General features: G+C 39.9%; 1 protein-coding gene, 1 non-coding gene and 1 pseudogene across 2 annotated transcripts in view; all 3 read right to left on the bottom strand.

Moving 5' to 3' along the window:
• The window catches only part of WDR43 (WD repeat domain 43), a 37,473-nt gene extending 14,302 nt beyond the window's left edge, over nt 1–23,171 (bottom strand). The window contains exons 1-8 of the mRNA XM_070428928.1: nt 22,922–23,171; nt 17,058–17,195; nt 14,763–14,884; nt 8,918–9,038; nt 7,773–7,912; nt 4,195–4,297; nt 3,636–3,700; nt 1,297–1,468 (exon numbers count right to left, since the gene is read on the bottom strand). Coding sequence (XP_070285029.1) covers nt 1,297–1,468; nt 3,636–3,700; nt 4,195–4,297; nt 7,773–7,912; nt 8,918–9,038; nt 14,763–14,884; nt 17,058–17,195; nt 22,922–23,146 — 1,086 coding nt within the window. The 5' untranslated portion in view covers nt 23,147–23,171. The remainder of the gene's footprint in view (nt 1–1,296; nt 1,469–3,635; nt 3,701–4,194; nt 4,298–7,772; nt 7,913–8,917; nt 9,039–14,762; nt 14,885–17,057; nt 17,196–22,921) is intronic.
• On the bottom strand, nt 8,210–8,293 carry LOC139020228 (small nucleolar RNA SNORD53/SNORD92). Its single transcript, XR_011473241.1, has one exon. It is a non-coding gene; the product is annotated as a small nucleolar RNA SNORD53/SNORD92 (small nucleolar RNA).
• A 261-nt stretch (nt 23,172–23,432) lies between the features above and the next one.
• LOC139019381 (small ribosomal subunit protein uS2 pseudogene) lies at nt 23,433–24,318 on the bottom strand (annotated as a pseudogene).
• Between the last annotated feature and the right edge of the window lie 834 nt (nt 24,319–25,152).

The raw sequence follows: 25,152 nt of genomic DNA, 5'->3' as shown, positions 1-25,152 counted from the left end.
GCAAAGTCCATATGTATCCATAAAGCTTTAAGGTTACATGGAATTCTCTATGCCCATATAATCAATCTATCTGGAAGGATAAAACAGGAAACAATGGCTGCATCTGGAGGGGGCTGGGGGTAACAGGTCCACGTATGGCAATAAGACTTATATTTACAACTTAAAATTTTTCTTTTTTATTATACCAAATCCATGTAAATGTTTTAAAAGTATTTTTAAATAAACTCAAGAGCTTGCTCTGGCATGTAATATCCTACTTACAGTCTCTCTGAGGGTCTTACTGAATCAATGTTTTATAAATGTAAGCTTAAGAAATCATCTATTGAACATGCTCTTAATAACTCATCAAAAGTATCCAAAGAAACTTTTGTAATAAAAAAAGTCAAATGATTGCACTGCCCATTACATTTCCACTTAGAAAATTCAATGGGTGCTATCACTAAAGACCCTTTTACTAAGATTTATCTTTTGGGGCCCTAGCCGGTTTGGCTCAGGGAATAGAGTGTGGGCCCGTGGACTGAAGTTCAATTCCAGGCAAGGGCATGTACCTCAGCTGCAAGCTCTATCCCTGGCCCCACAAGGGCCAAGTGCCAGAGGCAACCAATTGATGTGTCTCTCACATTGATTTTTCTCTCTCTCTCCCCCTCCCTTCCACTCTCTCTAAAAATCAATGGAAAAATATCCTTGGGTGAGGATTAACAAAACAAATCAAAACAAAATTAACTTTTGGGTAGTTGGGCAAAATTCACCCATATCTGTGAACAGCAGCCATGCCCTAGCTGGTTTTGCTCAGTGGATAGAGCATCGGTCTGTGGACTGAAGGGTCTTGGGTTTGATTCTAGTCAAGGGCACATGCCTAGGTTGAGGACTCGATCCCCAGCAGGGGGCGTGCAGGAGGCAGCCGCTTGGTGATTCTCATCACTGATGTTTCTATCTCTCCCTCCCTCTCTAAAATCAGTAAAAATATATATCTTTTAAAAAGCCACTACAAATGTGTGGCTACCAAGCTGATATGCTTGTAAGTGTAAAAGAGACACCAGATTTCAAAGCCATAGCACCAAACAGAGGAGGAGTGAGCATCAAACATCTCAAATGTTTTATACTGACCGACTAAGCATTAAAATATTTTAGATATGCTCATTAAAGAAAATTACAGAGTTTACACAAATGAAAATAAACCACCCCGTGAAAGGTTCTTTTTAAGTATTCCAATAAGCAGACCAATGTATCATTTAAAAATTATTCTTTTCCATAGACATGTTGTTACTGCATTACTCCAGAGTAGCATCTACGTACCACTCGCTCAATGGTGGGCTGAAACCAATTGCCATATACAAGCAACAAGGAATTTTTGTCTGAGCAAAAACCTGCTGCTAGAATAGGGATGGGTTTTGGTGTTGATTTCTTGCCTTTCCCAGGTGTCGCTATCTGAATTGTGCAGTTTGAAGTAAAGGGCTTTTTGCAGTATCTAGAAGTGAAAACAACAAATTAGAATATCTGAAATAACATCTCATATTCTTTGAAGTTGGCATGAAATGTGACGCTCCTCTGGCGTCACATATTAACTGACAATAATATTGTCACCTGTCAGGACTTCATCTATCCCCCACCCTACCCAACACTCAAGACCTCACCACCAAATACTTCCTTCAGCCCCATCTGCCCTTCTATCCCACTTTTAAACCCCCTCAAGAGGCCCAAGCTCCCACAGGCTCTATCATCACCCTGAGCTTCAGTCCCAAATGGCTCTGGACAAGCCCTAATCAGCCCCAACTCTAATTATTCCTAACCGTTAAAAGCCTCACCAGGCCCTGACTGGTTTGGCTCAGTGGATAGAGCGTCGGCCTGCGGACTCAAGGATCCCGGGTTCGATTCCAGTCAAGGGCATGTACCTTGGCAGCTGATCAATGTTTCTACCTCTCTATCCCTCTCCCTTCCTCTCTATAAAAAATCAATAAAATATATTTATAAAAAAAAAAAAGCCTCACCAGGACTTCAGCAACGTAGCTCCAGGAACAAAATTATCAGCAAAACATAATCAACAAAATTATATCCTCAATGTCTTCTCTAAGAGCTCTCTCCACTTTCTTGCTCTATGCTAGCTCACCACAGCTGCCCTTCACAAAGTTGTAGCTGTTTGCTCTCCAACACCCTTTGTGCCAGGGGCCTAGGACATGATTTAACATGCTCCTTGTTCTTTAACACTCCGAGACAAATAGTCCCTCTCCCTCCTTCACCTCGAAAACCTTTAAAACTGTTGTCACCAGATACCAGGTACCTCCCCATCCTGCCATCATGCAAAAACCTCTGGGTCACTCTCCCACATTTCTTAAAAGATTTTAGTGGCTGTCATTCTGTCCAACACTACTCCTGAGGAATTCTTAGTAGTTTCTATATTTAGCATGCAGGTCAATACTCCTTCTGACACCGTCCTCGCAGTTCCGTAATCTTCCTACCTCCAACAACTCTAACCTTCACTGTATCTCAGCCTCTCACTCTCACATCACAGACATGTTAACACCAATAAACGCACCCCGCCCCCATAATCTCAATTATAAGCACTCCACTATCCATCTTTCCAATTCACCCTTCATCTCTATTTAGGGTTTTGGGCCTCTGCTTTGCCCTTTACACCTCTACAGTCAATTTTCAACACATCAGACAGAGTAACTCAAAACTTACATGTTTTAAAACTGTAAAACCCCATCCGTACTGCTTAAAATCCTTCAATGGCTTACTTACTTGCCCAAGGAGAAATGCCCAAGTCCTCAGCATGGCCCACTACTGCTGGGCCCTCAATGATAGATACATTCCATGTATACATGACTATGTAAATTAAGGCATCAAATTATTAACAATTACCTCTAGAGAGTAGAATTCAATAGAGGGAGACTTGGGTTATAATTGTCCCTATAGCCTGAATATTTTAAAATAAGTGTATACTGCTTTCACAAGTAGTTTATATTTAAACAAATTACTATACTAGGATTATAAAAGGAAATATTAACTGACAATAAAAAATTTAAACTATTTTAAAGTTTAACATAATTATGCACATGACTGAGTTCCAACCATGTTTATAGTGTATGGAAAAGGTTGGCAAACTTTCGGTAAAAAACCAGGCAGCAAATATTTTAGTTCTGGGAGGCCACATGTGGGCTCTATTGGGTTTGGCCTCCAGCCCATAATTTACTGACCCTTAATCTGACTACTATACATCCTACCAGCACAGTCCCCTCTGTCCACCAAACACTAGCATCGCCATGCTTCACTGATCCACGTGTGTGGTGAGGGGAAGCACTATCAGAGTTAGAAATTAAAGCTTCACCAAAAGTTCACAAGCAAAACTCTCCAACTAAACCACTTTCTTTTAAAGTTTATCTTTACAACTACCAACATTTACTAAGTGTGCATCACAGAAAGCCATTCTCCTAACCACAAACATGTAGAAATGATTCACAATGCCAAATTCTTGAGTTCTCACTGGGAATGTATGTAGTCATATGGATAAAGAATTAAGGATGCTTTCAAAACAATCTAACTGAAAATATAACGCAAAGAATATTGAGGTGCGAGTATAGAGAAGTAACAAGTCAGGGAAGGAAAATTTCTGACATAAGAAAATTCTTACTTACCCATTTAATATGTGTTCAAAAAGATGAACTTGACCATCTCTGCAAACAACAGCTAACTTAACGGGCTAAAAGAAAAAATGGGTCATAAATAAACTTCAGTCTACTCTAATGGACAATTACTTTCATACTACACTTAAAAAACTCCAGAGAGAAAGTCAGAACAGCAAGGATGCACAGTTGTTGCATTTAAAAATAATTGCTGTCTTCAAAGTAACAATTCAAGTTGTTGTCAAGCTTATAAATAAAAGTTTTTAGGCCAAGAAGGTAACACAGTCAAGGAGAATGCAGCTTGGAGGTTAGATGAGTGCAAAAGCGGACAACAGGAAACTGGTAGCCCCACGTGTAATAGAGCGGATTGCTCAAAGTGCCACTGCACCTGGTCCCTTCCTCTCAGGAGAGCTGACCAGTGGCCTAATGGTTACTTCAAACCATCTAAGAAGATTTTTGTCATATTTCATTCTCCCTCCCCTTCTTTCCCTATTCATTAAATCATCAAAACCCCAATTTTAAAAATATTTGTGAAATCAGAAAACAAATCCTCAAAAATTGAGCCATTTACCTCTTCTTTGTTTTCTGACAAAGTCAAGTCAATATAGATTGGTTCATCTGTGACTGTGAAAGACATCACTGCATTCTTCTGTTTGTTTTCTGACCGGACCTGCCTAGATAACAAAACTGATATTAGGTAGTAAAACAATTTTTTTTAAAGGCAAACACCAAAAAGGAGTCACAGCATTAGATCCCCAATAGTTTTTCATTTTTTAAAACCTAATAAAGTGACTAAAGATAAAAATAAGAGAAGCACTTTTATCACTACTATATAACATGGTTACCTGGGAAAAGAGAAAGCATTAATGCATTTCTGGCAGATTTTAACAATGCATAACATTCTCTATTTTTTCCCATTAACCTATTTGTCTATCTGGATTGATGCCAATACCACATTGTCTTCATTACTGTAGCTTGACAAGTTTTGAAATCAGATGAGTCCTCCAACATTTTCCTTCTTTTTCAAATTTGCTTTGGCTATCTATGTCCTTTGCATTTCCATTTGAATTTTAAAATCACATTGTCAATTTCTGCTTGAGTCTGCTGGGATTTTGACTAGGTTTGCACTGAATCTATAGGTTAATCTAATAACATCACAGCAATACTGAAAGTCCAGTAATGTGTGCGCGTGTGTGCACACACAAATGCTCCTCATTATTTATTCATTTCTTACTTAAAATTCACCTACTTGCTAAAACTTACTTGTAAACCTCAAACTCAATATTTGTGGAGCTTTCATGGTCTTTAACAGTCGTCCACCATTCACAAGGTTAAACAAGGCTATGCTCTGCCTTCTTATTTCAGCTCTGATACTATTAAGTCCTTTTCCTCTGTTGCATCTTTTGCTTTTGTGCTTTCTATTGGTGATTTTACTGTTCAAGTAAAGTGTTGTCTAGTGTAACTAAGAGCAAAAAAGCTGTGATATGCATTATAGAGGAAATGTCTGTGTTAGGTAAACTCTGTTCTGACAAGAGTCAACCAACAATAGACAGAGGCATATCTTAAAGACACTGTGTGTTCAGCTCCAGATCACCGCAATAAAGCAGGTACAGCAATATAGCAAGTTGTGCTGGTGGAACCATCTGTGAAGTACAATAAAGCGAAGCATGATAAAATAAGGTGTAAAATTGGGTATCTTTAAACAGAAACACACATAAAACAAGATTACATACTGATTAGATGACAAAAATGTGACCAGAGAGTGTTGCAGAAACCTAAACCTGTTATTTCCCTGAGGAGTAAATAGTTCAGTATCACTAAATCAGTGCTCATGAGAACTTTGTACAAAATAATTACAGTGAATAACGAGAATTGACTCTATGTGTATACACACATATATGTGCAAAACCAACTCAATGGAGATAGTCTTTCAACAAGGTGTACTGACTGGGACCACCAGTAGACAATCTATCAATATTTTTGTCTACAAGAAAATTAAGAGAATTAATTGACAAATTCTAAGTTTTTCAAACAAGATTCATTCTAACTTGGACATTCATATTAGACATGTTCAAAATTACTGCCATCAGACCACTATTTACAGAAGAAACTGCTATCTTAGCCCAAAGATCGGAGATAGTACTATCTATACTAATAAATGCCTAGGTCAGTGGTCGGCAAACCCATTAGTCAACAGAGCCAAATATCAACAGTACAACGATTGAAATTTCTTTTGAGAGCCAAATTTTTTAAACTTAAACTATATAGGTAGGTACATTGTTATTAACTTAATTAGAGTGCTCCTAAGGCCTTTGCTAAAAACGTCCTCAATCTGATTGAGGTACGTTCGCTGAGGTACCTTCCAACTCTCCCATCCACACTTGTCTTGTATACTTGTTTCATCTATCTCCTTTCGTTCATCCTCTCTATATGTCCAAACCATCTCAACATACCTTTCTCAATCCTCGACACTACATCTTCTTTCACTCCACAACGTTTCCTAAAATTAACTTAATAAACTTTAAAGTTTTAAGTCAACTTCGCACTGTATGTGCGCGCCCGCACGTGGTATTTTGTGGAAGAGCCACACTCAAGGGGCCAAAGATCCGCACGTGGCTCGCGAGCCGCGGTTTGCCGACCACTGGCCTAGCTAGATGGTCCTTGTGCGCGACATCATCACAAGATGGCTGTGTGCACAGTGGAGGTGGGGGTGGGCAGCCGCTACGCTCCGCGCTGTGAGGCCAGGGGGTCCCATGGCTCCACGCAGCTCAGAGGAAGCCGGTACCGGCGTTTCCGCCGCCTTGCATGGAGGCAGCTGATGGGGCCAGCAGGGGAGGGCAGTTGGGGGCGACCAGACCAGCAAGGGAGCGGACAGGAGGCGATCAGGCTGGCAGGCAGAAGCGGTTTGGGGCAATCAGGCAGGCGGACAGTTAGGAGCCGGCAGTCCCGGATGGTAATTATCAGGGAATTTTAGGTTCACTGTTCTACCAAAAAACAAAGTTTTCATAGATGGCCTTATTGAGCAGCCTTTCAACATGGGTTTTTTACGTTTATCCCTGTTACTAGGAAGCTCACAAGATCTAAACACAACAGAAATCACCTTTTCTTTCACAGAAGAAATTTTGTAGCCAGAGACCCTTAGGTCTGGGGGGTAAAACAAACAGGTAAAACATTTAAGTCAGAACCCCCTTAGTAATGTCCGAAGACCTTGGTGGCAGAATTTAGCTTTTTGGCATTACTAATTCCTTACGTAAGTGTTAAACCCTCAAGAACGAAAAGAAATCACATCAATAGGTACTCCTCAAACATCAGACACAGAATAGAAAACCAATGTAATCTGCCCAGCCCATGTTGCTCAGTGGTTGGGCATTGACCCAGGAACCAAGGGGTCGCAGTTCAATTCCTGGTCAGGGTACATGCCCCAGGTTGTAGGCTCAATCCCCAGTAGGGGGCATGCAAGAGGCAGCCAATCGATGGCGTTTCTCTCTCATCTATGTTTCTATCTATCCCTCTCCCATCCTTTCTGTCTAAAAAAATCAATAAAAACCTATTTTTTTAAAAAGAAAAGAAAACCAATGTAATCTGATTGAAAAACTACTTCTATATTTTAAATCTCTATTTTGTCCATGAATAGCTGGTTGAAAAAAAGTTAACTTCATCATCAGATGATGCCATAAAATCCAATAAATTCCACGTATTTCTTAAATTTGAAAACTTTTTGATGGTACTTTAATACAAAATTAATTTTTACTTTTAAAAGTAGTTCCAAAAACATAGTCAAGTATTTTGATGTCCTCAGCAAATCATCAGTAAATAAACATTACTGTACTAACCCAGTAGTCAGTCATCTATTTCAACAAACTCAGATTTTCCTGAAAATTTTTAAAGGTTACTTTTAAATTGCCCACTCATAAAAATATTGAGCCCACTACACCTCTAAAGAATGGAGGAAGTTTTATTATACAGTGCTCTTAAATTTTCCTGATATAGGTCAGTTTAAGGCAGGCTCAATTCTTCATTACAAGTCAATATAAATCTAACATCGACTACAATAAAGCAAATCTCATATTCATCATTTATATTAACCATATAAGCTGTGATGGATTCTTTCAAGGCAACATTACCTCCCAAATCCAAAAGATTACGTACCAGACATTAAGTAACCGGTCATGTACTGCTCCAGATAAAAAATAAAGACCTGAAATTCCATCAAATGGCTGGCTCTCATTAGGAGGTCTGACAGTAGTGAACATAAGTGATGAAACCGGCGTTGCATGTCCCGTGAAGTGCTAAAAAAAAAAAAAGTTATATCATGTTTATGAGGATATAAAACAGTAAAAAAGTTAAGAGTCCATATGTATCATAAGACATATCTGAAATCAGAGCTCCAGACTAAAGTTAAAAAATTTAATTCTAAGAACTTAGGTTATTTGTGCTATATTCTCACTTCTTAAAAAGTCCATCAGAAAATAATAAAAATTAAGATGCTCCTTTTAACTCCCATGACAGTACTCCACTACCTGTGGTTCTGCCATTTTTGAGTTAAAGATCCACTTAATTCTATCAATTTTTAAAGGGCTGATAAGGTGCTCAGACACAGCCAAGGAATTGTAGGTCTTCATTTACTCTCAGTGAGTCGAAACCACAATTTTAAGGCATCATCACAGCACCAAAAGTTCAGTAACCCCTGAGAACACTCAAATCTAAAACTAATCTTCAGTTAAATACTTTAAGTGGACCAAATGCTGGATGCAAGCTAGAAATCAACATCACTAAATCATTGCATACTAGAGTAAAAGATTTTTAATTATAATTCCACTCTTTTGGTCTATTCATTTTCCCAATGCATGTGGAGTGGACATGTATATCCTATTTAATATTTAACATCAACAAGCCAGATTTGGAGGCTAACTTTTGTCTATTAATTCTACTATTTGATATGTTTAAAAATAAAGAAAGAATCTGTTTTGTTTTAAAATGTTTTTATTGATTTTTAGGTAGAGAGAAAGGGAAAGGGGGGATAGAACTATCAATGATGAGAGAAAATCATTGATCAGGTACCTCCTGCATGCCCCTTGTCCCCTACTGGGGATCGAGCCAGCAACCCAGCATGTGCCCTGACCAGGAATCAAACTCAGGATCTCTTGGTTCATGGGACAATGCTCAATCCACTGGCCACACAAGCCAGGCAAGAATCTGTATTCTTAAAATAATATACTATGGCTCATAACCTCTGATTTCTCCATACTTACTTTAGATGACTATTATGCTTACAACTAATTTGATTCACTCACTCTGTAGAGTTCTTTGGTCTCCAAAACCCATAGTTTGATTGTTCGACCAGCTGAAAGCAACATCTTTCCATCTGGGCTGATACACAGGGAACTAACGCTGCTATTGTCACCTTTCCATTTGCTGTATTGTGAAGAGAAACAAAAATATCTCAATACAGAGGAAACTTTACTTAAAGCAAAAACATAACAAAAGACAAATCAGACATTAAAAATACCAACTAAGGTTCGATGCCAAATTGCATTCCCTAAAAGCTTATGTCAAGAAACTAACCTTGAACATATCACTAAGGTAAAGCCTCCCTGATAAGATTGGTTCTTAAAAGGTATCAGGAAATGGTTAAGAGATGTTAAGAATGTAAAATGGGTAGTTGCATACCCTGTGATCCATAAGGTGGATTTTGTTAATGCCAAGAAATTACCATGCTGGCTGGACCGCTGCAAGTCCATCCTATCTCCCCCCCCCCACCCCCTGCCATGGTTCCTACATGCTCTGGAGAGCTGGCTTTTTATATATATATATAATATATATTTATTGATTTCAGAGAGGAAGAAAGAGGGAGAGAGAGAGAGCTAGAAATATCAATGATGAGAGAGAATCATTGATAGGCTGCCTCCTGCACCGCCTCCCCCCCCCCCCCCCCCCCCCCCGCCACACACACACACTGGGGATCGAGTCCGCAACCCGGGCATGTGCTCTTGACCAGAATCGAACCTGGGACCCCTCAGTCCGCAAGCCGACGCTCTATCCACCGAGCCAAACCAGCTAGGGCTGGAGAGCTGGCTTTTTAAAAAATATGTATATTTTTATTGATTTCAGAGAGGAAGGGAGAGGGAGGGAGAGATATAAACACCAATGATGAGAGAGAATCATTGATCGGCTGTCCCCCACCTCCCGCCACATGCCTCCTATTGGGGATTGAGCCCGCCACCTTCAGCATGTGCCCTGATAAGGAAGTGAACCGTGACCTCCTGGTTCATAGGTTAACACTCAACCACTGAGCCACACTGGCTGGGCTGGAGAGCTGGCTTTTAATTTACCTAATAATACAAATGACTCCTCAACCAAAAAGGTTATTTCATCCCAAATCCACATAGATGAGCCCCATCTGATAGAGTCAATTAGTTGTAGATGATTCCTTTTTAATACCTCAAATACAATTAGTAACGTGAGTCTTTGCAGTTTGCTGCACACATTAATACTGTCATAGGCAGCAGGGAGCTGAGCTATTCACTTATAAAGCAAGAAATAACAGTAGCAAACTTATGACCAAAAGAGGTTAACTCTAAAGTGAAAGAAAATGTATTGCTCTACCAATCACACTGGAATGTCAAATTACTCATTTGAAAAAAACTTAAGATTCCTACCTCATAATATATGCACTTAAGACTTACTAAAAATAAGTACTGAAAAATTTATAGAACCAACTTTATAATCCTGGGGTTAGGACAGGTTTTCCAAAGCAATTACAAACCAGAACTCATAAAGGAAAAAAAAAAATTACCTGATTTATATCTGTACCACAAAATAAGTGATAAAATAAAAGCAAAAAGCGGAAACTGGTTTGGCTCAGTGGATAGAGCGTCGGCCTGTGGACTGAAAGGTCCCAGGTTCGATTCTGGTCAAGGGCATGTACCTGGGTTGCGGACACATCCTCAGTAGGAGATGTGCAGGAGGCAGCTGATCGGTGTTTCTCTCTCATCGATGTTTCTAACTATCTCTCTCCCTTCCTCTCTGTAAAAAATCAGTAAAATATATTTTTTAAAAAATAAAAAATAAAAGCAAAAGGCTAGGAGAAAATATTATACATATATACTAGCCCCACTGGCGTGGCTCAGTGGTTGAGTGTTGACCTATGAACCAGGAGGTTACGGTTCGATTCCCTGTCAGGGCATATGCCCAGGTTGCGGCCTCAATCCCCAGTGTGGGGCATGCAGGAGGCTGCAGATCAATGATTCTCTCTCACCATTGATGTTTCTATTTCTCTCTCCCTCTCCCTTCCTCTCTGAAATCAATAGAAATATATTTCTTTAAAAAGAAAATGCCAGCACAGAGCTAATATCATCACCACTTCCTCCACCCGCTCCCCCATTAAGAGCTTTGCAAACCAAAATGTAACCCTCCTATATCAGCATCACCTGAAAATTTGTTAGAATTACGTATTTCCAAGCCCCAACCTAGGCCTCCTAAATCAGATCTGTATGCACAAGTACTGTATATGCAGAGCAGAGCTTGAAAAGCACTAGATCAGAAGACTCCACTGGGAAATGTGATTGGTTCCAGAGGAATGACCCACACACTGAAATCTGAAGGCCGCCCAATCATTCTACAAATGAAGTCCAACAATTGAGCCACACAACACACACAGTCCTTCCAGTAAGATTTTTAATGTTTCATTTTCAAAAGCAACAACCAGCCAAAGACCTGCACTCATTTGAAGATGCCTTTCACATTAAAGACAGAGACTGAAATCAAACAAAACACAAGGGACAAAAGAAATAAACTTTAAATCCTATAACTAATATCTTTAGAGTTAGAATATAGTAAGTGCATAAAAGGAGCATGATGCAACAAAAAATATTAAGAGAACAAAAAATAGCTCCTGTAAGTTAAAAAATATGGTAAGAGAAATTTAAAAATTCAATAAAAAATTTGGAAGATAAAATTGAAAAAATTCCCCAGCTAACAGAAGAGAAAGACAAAAGAGAAAAAATAAGAGAGAGAAAAAAAATACAAATCTTAGAGCAGTAGTCCAGGAGATATAAAATCTAAACAACAGTGAATTCAAGAGAATGATTGAAAAAAAATTATAACAACAACAACAAAACCACAGAGGGGACGAATATAGTAAAGAAAATTGAAGAATACAGATTTCCAGGCTAAATGGTCTCCCAAATTCCAATATAATTCAGTGATTAACGAAAAAAAATCTCAGGATATTTTAGAGTACTAAGGATAATTAACACTGAAAGCTATAAAACCAATGAACCAATGCTTCAAAATCCTGAGGGAAAATTATTTCCAACTTAAAATTATTTATCTTCAAACTATGAATCAACTGTGAGGCTAGAATAATGACTCTCGTGAGCAAGCAAAATTTCAATAAATTTACCATCCATGCACCCTTACTTAGTAAGTTTCACCAAAAGAAAGGAGCAAAAAGACCCCGAATAGCCACAGCAATCCTGAGAAAGAAGAACAAAGTTGGAGGGATCACAATACCAGATATCAAGCTATATTACCAAGCCACAGTTCTCAAAACTGCCTGGTATTGGCACAAGAACAGACAGACCAATGGAACAGAACAGAGAACCCAGAAACCGATCCAAGCCATTATGCTCAATTCATTATTGACAAAGGAGGCAAGAGCATAGAATGGAGTCAAGAGAGTCTTCAATAAATGGTGCTAGGAAATTTGGTCAGATACATGCAAAAAAAAATGAAACTAGATCACCAACTTACACCATACACAAAAACAAACACAAAATGGCTAAAGGACTTAAATGTAAGATGGGAAACTATAAAAATCCTGCAAGACTCCATAGGCAGCAAAATAGCAGACATACATTGTAGCAATGTCTTTACCAACACAGCTCCTAGGGCAATGGAGACTAAGAAGAAAATAAACAAATGGGACTACATCAAAATAAAAAGCTTCTGCACAACAAAAGAAACCATCAACAAAACAACAAAAAAGCCCACTGCATGGGAGGATATATTTGCCAATGCTATTTCAGATAAGGATTTAATCTTCAAAATTTACAGAGAACTCATACAACTTAACAAAAGATAAACAATCCAATAAAAAAATGGGCACTTTTCGAAAGAGGACATACAGAAGGCCCAGAGACACATGAAAACATGCTTGAAGTCACTAATCATCTGAGAGATGCAAATCAAAACAAAAATGAGATACCATCTCACACCTGTCAGAATGGCTATCATCAATAAATCAACAAACGACAAGTGCTGGCGAGGATGTGAAGAAAAAGGAACCCTCATGCATTGCTGGTGGGAATGCAGACTGGTGCAGCCACTGTGGAAGACAGTATGGAGTTTCCTCAAGGTTAAAAATGGAACTCCCATTTGACCCAGTAATCCCACTTCTAGGACTATATCCCAAGAAACCAGAAACACCAATCAGAAAGGATATATGCACCCCTATGTTCATAGCAGCACAATTTACAATAGCAAAGATTTGGAGGCAACCTAAGTGCCCATCAGCAGATGAGTGGATCGAAAAACTGCGGTACATCTACACAATGGTATACTACGCCACTATAAAAAAGAAGGAACCTTTACCATTTTGCAACAGCATGGATGGAACTGAAGAGCATCATGCTAAGCGAAATAAGCCAGTCGGAGAAAGATAAATATCATATGATCTCACTCATATAGGGGGGGTACAATGATCACATAATTTGATGAACAAAAATAGATCCAGAAACAAATGGCGGGGTGGAGGGGTGGGGGAGCAACCAAAGGACTTGTATGCGTGCATATTAGCATAATCAATGGACAGAGACACTGGAGTGGTGGGGACTTGCCCAGTGTGGGAATGTCTGGGGGGGGGGGGGGGGGTGTCAATCAGGGAAAAAGGAGACATGTAAAACTTTAGACAATAAATAAAAAAATAAAAAACTGAATAAACTTGGTTTTATGGAGGGGACAAAAAAAAGGAGCAAACCAACAATGAAACATGGAATTTAGGAAATAAAGGCTACATCTGACAAGAGAATTTTCAAGATGACGGAGAAAGGAAATCCCAGGACAACTGTTCAGCAGACCCTCCAAGGCAGAAGTCCTCCAAGAAATAAACGTAATTGGAGGAAAGCCTCCAATAAATAATAAAACTGATGTGTCTAAAAATAACTGAGAATTATGCTACTATAGAAGTGAGAATGAAATGACAGGTATATACAAACCTAAGCAAATGCACAATAAGTCCCTCAAACTAACTTCTTCCAATATATTCTAGACATTGGTGACAGATTACTTTTTTCCAAAGCATTATTTTGGTTGCTTTATTTCCAAGACACTGCCCTTCACTGACTCTCTCCTGCTTACCAAATAGTTGTTTGCGGTTTTTACCTGCCACTTAAGGCCAGACTCTTAAGATACTTTGGTTCATACCCTCTACCAGAAAACTCTAATATGTCCCTCATCTAAGTACTCTACTCCATTCTAAGAAAATATCTCACTTCCTTTTCTCCTAGCCTTTGCCATTTCCCCACCTTCCTTTCCCCATCCTTGGAAGGATTCTCCCAGCCTTTTCTATCCAAATCTTATCTATTCTAGAAAGCCCAACAGAAATCTCTACTCTTCCACCAGGCCTTTCCAACACTACCCTACGCATGTGACCAGTCATCACATGCTATCTGATGACATCTCTTGCGCAGTTATCTTTTATACCATTATTTAACTTTTATGTATGCAAGATTTCATTAAAAGGTCCTTGCCTAGCTGATGTGGCTCAGTGGATTGAGTGTTGTCCTATGGACTAAGAGGTCCCAGGTTCGGTTCCCGGTCAAGGCACATGTCCGGGTTACGGCCTTGTTCCCCAGTAGGGGGTGTGAGGAGGCAGCCAATCAATGATTCTCTCATGGATGTTTTTATCTCTCTCTCCCTACCTCTTTTTTTAAAGTTCCTTGAGAAGAGTCTATAGCCTTATAGACTCTTAAGCCTATAAGAGTGGCAACATTCCCCAATATGCCCAATATCAAATTTTACTTATAGCAAGAATACAATATTGGGGAAAAATAAAAAAGAACACAGTCTTGATTTGTCAAATTCTAATGTATCTCCAAGTCACTCCTCCAATACTGCAGAACCATCAATGTTACTCACCACTTTACTTTGCACGTCTGTGTATTCCATTCCACAATATGTTTATCATCTGAACAACTATACAAACAGCCATTGTCTCGATGCCACTGTATGCAATTGACTTTGTTGTCATGTCCACCGCTCTGTAAATTTAAAAAAAGGAGATTAAAGGAAAAAAATCTCATATGCACCCTGGAATTATCAATAAACAGTTAACTAAAACATTAGGCTTAGGTTAAACTAAAAACACCTACATCTATCTGTTTCCAACATCAAAAATGAGATGAATCAGCCATAACTTCATCAAATGCTAACCTTCCCTTCTCTGCTGGAAAAACATACTTCTACATGCTAAGTTAAAGGATCCTAATCCTAACCACCACTGCTTTTAACAGTAATGCCACCATAAAGCATGACACATACTTCATATACAGTGGCAAAAAAACTGTGACACTTGAGTGAACTAATAAAGTCCAATCCTAAGAGTTTAAAGTCAACATTTTAGATAAAAATCATGGCCAGTCAAAACTATCACTGCAAATCCTTTTTAAAAGGTGCCAAAACTCTCTCTCAATAAAGAAATCACTTATTTTCAGGCAAACACTAAATATTTCCTTGGGTCTTAGATATCATATTAATGATACTTTAAACATTCTAAACATGGCAAGATGCTCGCTTACTCAGAGGCACAAGATTAAAAAAAAATTTCATCACTTATCAAATTAGCTGTTTTTTGGTTAGTGTTATTGCTGTTTTAATGGGAATATTCAAAGGAGGCAATAACTCTATTGGTACTATCCTTCCATTGCTGATGTAAGTACAAATCAGGAAAACTCTTCCAGCAAGTATTTTTATACTATGTATAAAATGCCTTAATATTCAAAACCTTTGACTCATTAATTGCAGGTTAGTAATTCTGGGAATTCATGTAAGAAAAAAAATTAGAACACCAAACATATATCAGAAACCACCTAAATGGTAATAGTTAAATCATTAAGGAACTATCCAATTTAATGGTATTTTAGACAGTCATTAAAAGTATTTATAAATAGTTCTTGACAAATATAAAAATTGTTTATGTTGTAATGGAATGGAAAATATCAGGATACAAAATAGATGAACAGACAACCCAAATGTACTTTTTAAACATATGCATAAAGCCAAGAAATATATAATCTATCAAATAGGACCTTTCAGTAATAGATTTAGGCATAAAATTTCTCACTTTTCAACATTATATAGTTCAAAATTATCCATAGGTAAGATGTTACTTAAAAAAGAAAACATTTGCCCTAGCCGGTTTGGCTCAGTGGATAGAGCGTCAGCCTGCGGACTCAAGGGTCCCGGGTTCGATTCCGGTCAAGGGCATGTGCCTTGGTTGCGGGCACATACCCAGTGGGGAGTGTGCAGGAGGCAGCTGATCGATGTTTCTCTCTCATCGATGTTTCTAACTCTCTATCCCTCTCCCTTCCTCTCTGTAAAAAATCAATAAAATATTTAAAAAAAAAAAAAAAAAAAAGAAAACATTTACTCATATCTACAGAAAGCATTCCTATATAGTGAACACCAAAATATATATTGCAATAAATCTTGTCTGAAACAAAGTGTGTCAGAAGTTACTATCTTGCAGAGGTAAACCCTCACTTCGCTCTGCAATGCCAGGGCTGGCTTCTACAAACCATATTCTGTTTTGCCAGATGGATGGCCAGGAGACTCCACCAATAAGGGGTGCTAAGGGAGACAAGGGACTTATTCCTTCCTGTCTCCCAGTTTGCATCACCCCACTGCTTCTTCAACCCAGCAGTGCCAATCTTCTTAGCAGTGGCTGAATGCAATTGTTCCAGCACTTGGAGACCCAGTTTCATCACCTCCCTTCAGAGACACCAGCAGTCAGCTGGAGCCCCTCCTCAGAGTTCTGGACCCCGGGCCCATGGGGCCAACTCCTGCTCAAGAGACAGCACCACACGAAGAGCCACATTTGCTCAGCAGTAATTCCAACCATCTCCTTCGTTCTCTAACCTAGAGATGGAGGACTTCTTCTTGCAGTTGTTATCTGTGATACTTAGCAATCTTTTTGCCCTTTCTTGTTTTCAATTTAGTCAACATTTTTTCATATCCTGATGTATAAGAACAATGTTGCCTATCATAGCTATGATTAAATGTTATGTTCAGAATTTTAAATGTGTAAGGGGCAGAAAAATGCATCCATAGTGCACCTGTAGCTCCTATAGCATATCCTAAAGTTTTTTTATTTAATACATCTCTAATATACCAGTTTCCCTGCCATATCTTTATATCACATACACACATACTTACTACTAATTTACTGTGTAATTCTCCTTTTACTGTACTGTATAATAAAATACTACCAACTGCTGTACCAAGAGCCAACAAGTCAAACTGGTTACTTGTTTCTATAGGTTCTGATTTCCTTTTTTTCCTCTGGGGACTTTCCTAAAAATAAAAGAAAAAAAATGTTTAGTTTGTATTTTAAACACTGAAACATCATTAATGCATAAATGCAAATGCCCAATAGCCCACAAAGGAAATGCAATTGCTACTAAGTGACATTACTTAAAAAAAAAAAGTGGAGGTAGGATTCCCACTTTCTCACTACTTAGAAAAAAAATCAATCCAACAGAAGAAGAGCTCCTAATTCTCATCCCCCTATCTCCTACTTCCCTGGAAGGAAGGTGTCAAATAGAACAACTTGGTACGCTCTTGATATTCTCTTAACAGGTCCAATGCTCCAATCCCAAGCAGAGAGATGACAGACCCATACCTAAGTAGCCAACATCCCCCCTTCCACCTCATCTTTTCTTTCACATTCTAGCTTTGTTTTTAGGAAAACAGACACAAATGTTTTAATATTTATAAAATGCATTTACTTCAATTTGAGTGAAAAAAATTGCTGTAACTAAAGAGCAGCACAGAGCTAGTCTAAAAGTTCCATGTTGTCTTGATTCCAATGACAGAAGAGGCACAAGTTTAAATCTAGTGTCAAAGGCAACAAGACTTGGATTTATTTCAAAAATGATAATAACAGCTGTCTGTCCATCAAAAGACAATCAATGATTCCAACTTCAGAGTACTTTATCAGTTTATAATGCTGAAAAATTATAATTTCTGAACTTATCTTCCATGTTTGTAATTTCTTAAAATCAAAGCTTCCCAGCCTCTATTTTAGCATAAAGAAGCTGAGAAATCCATTCTTTTAGTGTAAAATGGACCAATACCCAAAGGGACATTTTCTCAGTACTGCACGATCTTTGCTCTACAGCACAAAAAAGCAGTCCAGGATACATAAAAATCTGCTCAACCCAAAACCCATCAATGAAAACTATGTTACCAGTGCATAAAGAATATCAAGGAGTAGGTTTATAAAGCATTTTCCATGTTTTTCTTTATGTTATCTTATAGAGATGGTACATTTGAAGACTGATTCACTGGGCATACTTATCAACAACAATAAAAAAGATTTAACTAAAAATAGGTTAACGTTCTACACACAGAAAAAATAACACACATTTTGCAAGTCCTGAAAAATGTATCCACCTTCATAGACCCAAAAGAGATGTTACAATTAAAAGCCGAAATATAAATCAATCTGATAATCTCAAGAGTAACATTTAATTTGCTTGAAGCTTTAAACTTTAGCACAAGGTTTGTCCTAGATCCCAGTTTCAGTTAAATGAATTTCTAAAGCCACATCTGAATGATCCCAGAAAGCAAATGTGGTTTCTGCATATGGTTATGAACACAAATCCCTATTTCAGGAGAGGATAATGGGGGAAAGTATACCCATCTATTACTATCTCATCAGGAAACTCTCTAAGAGTCTAGAAATTATTTCTTCTGCTTTTGATTTTCCCAAATCAAATTAGAATTTATCTACACTGAGGTTTCTAACCTGTAAAACACAGGCTGGCCTAAATATATGCAATATGTTTTTCTGTGGATCTGCATTTAAAAGCACATATATATTAGAAATTAAACATTAACATATTCAAAGCCCTAGTTTTCCTATCAGCAAAATGTGTTTTTGGGAGAAGCAAGCAGAGTGAACAAGTGGTAGTAGTATTCAATTTTGAGGATTAACGATCTAAACCTAAATGTAATCTAATTAATTAAACTCAAAGAATTACTGACTCATGTATGTTTTCTCAGTGTTGGAAGATGTTTTTAAAAATAACTTCCCATTCAGCAGGATGAACATGTCTAAACATGTAATACATCAACCACTTAAGAAGTTTCAATAACCAATGTGCATTTTAGTGAACTCTAATATTTAAAATACTACCTCATTACTAAATATTTCTGAAACCAAAAGTTTAGTGTACCTAATAATTACAGTTTATGACAGGCCTTTGTTGGCATTTTCTATCTGAACCTGTTATTCCTGTGATCAAAAATTTCAATGGCTCCCCAGAGAAGAGTAAATCAACAACATAAACTAGCTGGCATTCAAAGCATCCCCAATTTGCCTCCAACTCATCTTTTCCAGCCTTATCTTGAATTCCATCCTTACATTACACTCCCTAATCACAAATAAACTTTCCCATTTTGCCTTTGCTTTTACCTGCACTTGGGAGGGGCCTTTTCCTACTCATCTCAATGATCATTTGGTTTTAAAAAAAATCTATCCATGCTTCAAGGTCTAACTCAAATATCGTGTCTCCACAGAAACCTCTTTTTCTTAAGGCACAAGTGATACTCTGCTTTGCACTTCAGATGCAATATATCTGAATTGTCTTTATTCTAGTCATTTGTTTTGTTTCCTCTAACCTGCCTAGCACAATGTTTGTGCACATAAATTGTACACGTAAATGGAAAGGGTAGGCTAAAAATTTGGTCCCTATATGTATTTGTGACTGGAAAATCTGAGTTCCTGAAGGTACCAGGAGTGAAGACCAAAAGGATATGATTTTTTTAGACTAGAATCTTTCTCAATATGAAGGTGAAAGTGAGCTAAGCAATAAATACCCACACGAGTCTGAAGACAAATGATCAGAATTTGATCCAGAAGGCAATAAGGCTGAGTGAGAGACCGAATGGCACATGTACATAATTTATAAAAGCAAGACACAGTACAGATGTGGTGAAGACAGAAAAAAAAGCATATCCAGGTAATGAGAAGTGTGAATTTCACCAATTTAGTAATGACATTTTAGACTAGATCCCAGAATAAGAAAAGCATTTACGTGGAGAGCCAGTGCATACTCATAAGAATGTGTGTGTGTGTGTGTATATATATATATATATGAATGAAAGAAGTTTCACCAAAAATGTATCCTTTACCATGCAAAATACACTCTAATATTGTCTTATGCCATCACAACCCCCTAAATCTATTTCATAATCCACTAATGGATCAAAACCTATTTCTGAAAAATACTGACCTCTAGACACTTCAAATTATGCCAAAGTTTCAAGTTTCATTCTGCAATTAGTCTTCTATGCCATTTCTCGGCCTTAGTCGCTTCTCTGGCAAATGTTTCATGGACAGCAATGAACAAAATGTGTGCATTTTATATATAATTACATATAGTATTTATACAAAAAACCCCCAATTACATTCTAATACAAAGGAACATCTATTTCTGCCAGTGGGATCTTACCTGCAAAGTTTACCTTCTTTTGACATTTGAATACTGGAGAGACCTTAAGACAGAGCATTGTACAAGAACACACTGGACTGTGCTACATCTCTAAGGACAAGGAGTGGGGATGCTCAGCTCAGATTTTCCCCACAAGTATCCTTTATGCTACTATGCTTGCCCTGTGCAATGTCTGAAATGCCATGTGCTTCATTCAGCAAGCCCTAAGCTGTGAGTGTGCTTTGCAGTGATAGCAAAACAGCATAAATACATTTACTGTGGTAGCCAATAGTAAACAAGGTCTACTACTCCAGGCTCTATAGCAGAGAAGGAAAAGGAGGAAAGTTTGAAAGATTTAAGGGGGGAATGAAAGAGCAAGTCTGTTCCTAGATGGCTTAACCACTTATTGTGTGGCTTTGGCATACCACATAACATCTCAGCCTTCGTTTATACACCTAAACCTGAGGAGCTCAAACAATAGCATCCATCCATAGTCCATCAATGTCTCCCTGTACTTTTCTTGTCATCATTAAAGGTCCTCTTCACTCCGGCTCCATCAACCAAATGGAAATGCCCAGCTACATAATATGTACAAAAACCCTTTAGAAACTACTATGGCATAAATGCAAATATTATAATCATTCTGTGACTGAGAACAAGAAGCAGCAGTCTAAATTTGCTACACATTTATGAACTGCTTTAACTCATTACCCTAGAAAAACAGCACCACCCCATTTTCTCTCCATTGATAACATCACCAAACTTTGTTCTTGGGTGGTGAATTGCCAATCACTGAAACATAGAGGGTATTCTTACAAACTGATTTTCATTGAGGAATGTAGCAGCAGTAAATGATAAATGAGTCCATATGGATCACTCGTTGACTCATTCAATAATAGCAACTAGCCTTTATTGAGCACTCACTACATGCCAGACCATGCTACACCAGTCATAGTACTCAACTCCAGTGGCCACAACTACTTTATTGGTTATTAAGGCTTTGGTGAAGTCATTTAAACTTTCTTAGTTCTGATTCTTAGTTTTAAGAAATGTAGTAACTTCAGGGGCTTTCATAGAGTTGTGTGGCTAAAATGAGAGAATATAGGCAAAAGGATACGAAACCTATTTTTAATGTAACCCCTCACACTTTTCAATGAGGCCCTCAAAATTAAAGTGACTTGTTCAATGTGATAAAACCAAGTTTGAGTTGAGTCCCGGTTATGAAACTAAATCCGGATAGTTTTCTATTGTATTAGAGTGCTATATTTAATTTAAAACTATGACTTTTAACAGGAAATTTAAGACTAAATAAATGTTTTACTTCTGAGGCATACAATGGGATTGTAAGTCTACAGGAAAACAGAATGGGCAAAAAAAGAAATTTTTGCCAGCCTAATATTAACTATTTGTTGCAGATAATGGAGAACTGAGCTCAATTTGTTGCTTTCTGCAAGTTGCTTAATTTTCCAGAGCCTGTTTCTTCTTCCCAAATATGTCAAAAAGTCAGTCTTTACCCTGCAGAACTAACCATGCAAATATAAGACTAGTAACAACAAAACTTGTAGCACTTACACACCAAGAACTATTCTAAATGCTTTACACATGAAAGATGTAAACCTTCACAAACACTCTGTGAGGTGGGTACTATTAACTCCATTTTACAAATGGGGAACTGGACGAAGCTAAGCCTGGATGCACAGGAAGGCAGTCCAGCTTAGCTGCCGTTCCCACGTGCGTGTGAGTTACAGCAGATGCAGCGGTGACTCAACAGGGGCTGGCATCTTACCTGAGATGGATCCCTAGCAGTGAAAAGCCTTCCCTACGTCGGCAGTGACCCTTCCAAGACAAACTTCACCTGGACTCAATATTTAAGTTAAACTACTTCACTTTACCTCCACAGTTAAACCACTTCACTTTCCTTCCATATCCTAATACAGACTTCAGACTTGTTGGAAAGGATGCACACAAAGGGAAGTCGAGCCGATGTTAAAAGTAAAAAAGCAAGAAGGTTCAAGCGGCTGAGGATGGAAAGGAGCCTGGGAGAGTCAAGAGTGAGAGTCCCACGTCTTGGACGTGGAAGACAAACACGTGGTAAGCCGGCACCCCAGGGTGGGGTGCACGGAAGGAAACAGACTTGTTGATTCCAGCCGCCCGGGGCAAATCCGATGAGAGGGTAGTGAGTGAGTCCAGGAGCGGTGTAGCCCCGAAGTGGGGCTCTGTCAACAGCCAGGGCTCAGAAGATCGCATTCTGTTAAGCGAGGCCCGGCAGCCGGAGGGGCCAGGGCCTCGGCGAACATGGCGGCCCGGAGACAGCGGGGCGAGGGCGAAGACCGCGTGGAGCCCGCTGGTAGGGCTCCGGTCCACTGCCCGTCGGAGCGGGCCGAGCGCTCAGTCGCTGCCCTCTGGTCAGCCCGCCGGGGACTGGCGACGCGGGGCCCACTCCGCGCCGCCGCCACACGCAGTGCCTCCACGCCCCGGGCCCCCTAGGGCCCTGCGAGACGCGGGGCGACAGGCCGTGGGACTGGGGGGGAGCCGAGCCGAGCCCGGGCGGGCGCCCAACCCCCGCCGTCCCGCTCGCTTTACCTTGGCCTGCAACCGCGTTGGCGCCCATGCCAGGCAGGTGCAGGTACCGCTGAGGTGCGCGGAAGGCACGTACTCTTGGTGCAGCCGGTTGTTGGCTGTCTCCCACACTCGCAGGTGACCATCGGCAGACGCCAAAGCGAAGAAGGCCTGGCTATGCGGGGAGAAGGCGCAGGGGACCCCCGCGGAAGACAGAGACTCGGGAACCCGGCCGCCACCCGCCGCCATTGCTGCTCGGCTCCGCGGCAGCCACGTGTTCGCTGGCGCGCGTGCGCACCGGCGCGGGGCGGGGCCTGAGGGAGGAAGTGGGGCGGAGGAAGTGGGGGCGGAGGGAGCCCGTGGGGTGGCTCTTCGCGACGCCAGAGAACGTGGGGCGGGCCCGACCTGCGGACGGTGGCCCGCTGGGTCCAATGCTAACTTGTACTAAGTAGCGTGGACGCGTGGGCTAACTGGACGGTGCGTTACAGGGCAGGGCCCATTCCTTTAAAACAAAAGGGAGGTTTGGGTTGTTTATTTGTTTTTGAAACTGTTTCTTTTTCATCCACCTTATTTCCATTCTGTTTAAGAGTTTGTAGAAGAACAACTTAAGACCACGCAGTGGGTGTCCCTACCCGTTCAGCGGCCTGAGCAGTGGGGGCTGCAGAGCAGTCTTCTGTGGCAGGCCGAGTGCTGAGTCTTCAATAGGAAACTGCTGAATAGGCACAGAGGCACCTGCTTGTCATCAGACCCATCCCTGGCCTCGGGTTGAGCTGCAGTGAACTCCGGAGCTGGAGCAGCCCTTTCACCCTAAAATTCTCTCTCTTTTCAATCTCTCCAGGCTCTCTGTAGTAGAGATCAGGCATGACCTCCCATGGATGTTCACGGGAGATGGTGCCGCGCTTACACAGAAATTCCCGAGCCAGCATCCACCACATTAGACCCACTGAGTGAGCTCCTTGCTGTTGCAAGGGCTGGCAAAGTCCACATAGCGCAGTGGTCGGCAGGTTATAATATAAGACGTGTCTGTGAGAAGCTGGTGGTCAGCGATAGACCAGTAACCACCAGGAGTCTCGGCTCCCGTAAGACTGCCTGGGTGTGGTTAGTGAAGATTCCAGGAGTAAAGCAGCTGGCAGTAAGAGCGGCTCCAGTGGCAAACTCAGCTTGTTGGCCAGCATTCCTGGACAAGATGACACTGGCGTCAGCAGGGGTTTCAATGGCAACAGTGGCACGAACTGCCAGCAGGAGCCTCTCCCAGGTGCTCTTCAGATTTATGATGTAGATGCCATCACTTTTCCTTTTGTAGATGTGCTGTTCCATTTGGAAGTCAAGGTTGGTGCCACCTAAGTGGGTTCCTGCTGTAAGGAATTTAAGGACAGGACATCCTCCTCCTTCATTTGCAGGACATCAAGGTCTCTGGACATTGTGAAAGTTTCCATTTCAGTTATGTGGGAACTGAGAACAATGCCATATGGGTAGTGTAGAAAGCTGTTTTCTATTTTTTGTTTTTTAATCCTCACCCCAGGATATGTTTATTGGTTAGAGAGAGAGAGGGGAGCGGGGGAGAGAGAGAGAAAGAGAGAAACATGGATGTGAGAGAGAAACAATCAGTTGCCTCCTTTACATGCCCCAAATGGGGAGCGAACCCGTAACCTAGGTATGTGCCTTGACTTGGAATTGAACCCGAAACTATTTTTGGTGTACAGGGATGATGCTTCAATCAATTGAGCCACCCAGACAGGGCAAAGCTGTTTTTGTTTTTTTAATAACATGATTAAACAAATGTTTAAAAGAAATATTCACTTATAACTGCATGATTGTAACAATTGTTTCCATTTTTGCCTAACCATTTCCAATCTATAATCATGTATACACATAATAATAATGTATTCAATCATAACAGTGTAAAAGCAAGTGAATGGTGCCATTAGTTGAATTGGGGAAAACAAGTTTGGGTGGAGTGGAAATCAAGAGTTTTAGTTTGGACAGTTAAGTACGATATGCCTATTAGACATCCAAATAGAGTTGTTCAGTAGGAACTTGGATGTGTGAGAAGATCACTGCTAGAGATACAGATTTTGGATGCATTAGAAGACATGCTATTTGAAACGGTGGGGCTGGTCAAATTATATTGAGTGGTGTCTAATGGAAATGGAAATTCACAGGACTTGACCACTGATCAGAGGTTGTAAGTGTGCATATGTCTGTACCAGAGAGAGCTTCACAGAGAGAAAAGTCACACGACTTGGAACTTTTTA

This window comes from Myotis yumanensis, unplaced genomic scaffold, assembly GCF_028538775.1.
Source record: "Myotis yumanensis isolate MYYU_CA2020_CCGP unplaced genomic scaffold, mMyoYum1.0.hap1 SCAF_11, whole genome shotgun sequence".
NCBI classification, from domain to species: Eukaryota; Metazoa; Chordata; class Mammalia; order Chiroptera; family Vespertilionidae; genus Myotis; species Myotis yumanensis.
The sequence above is the reverse complement of the archived record's forward strand: the minus strand, read 5'-3'. Positions and strand labels throughout refer to the sequence as shown.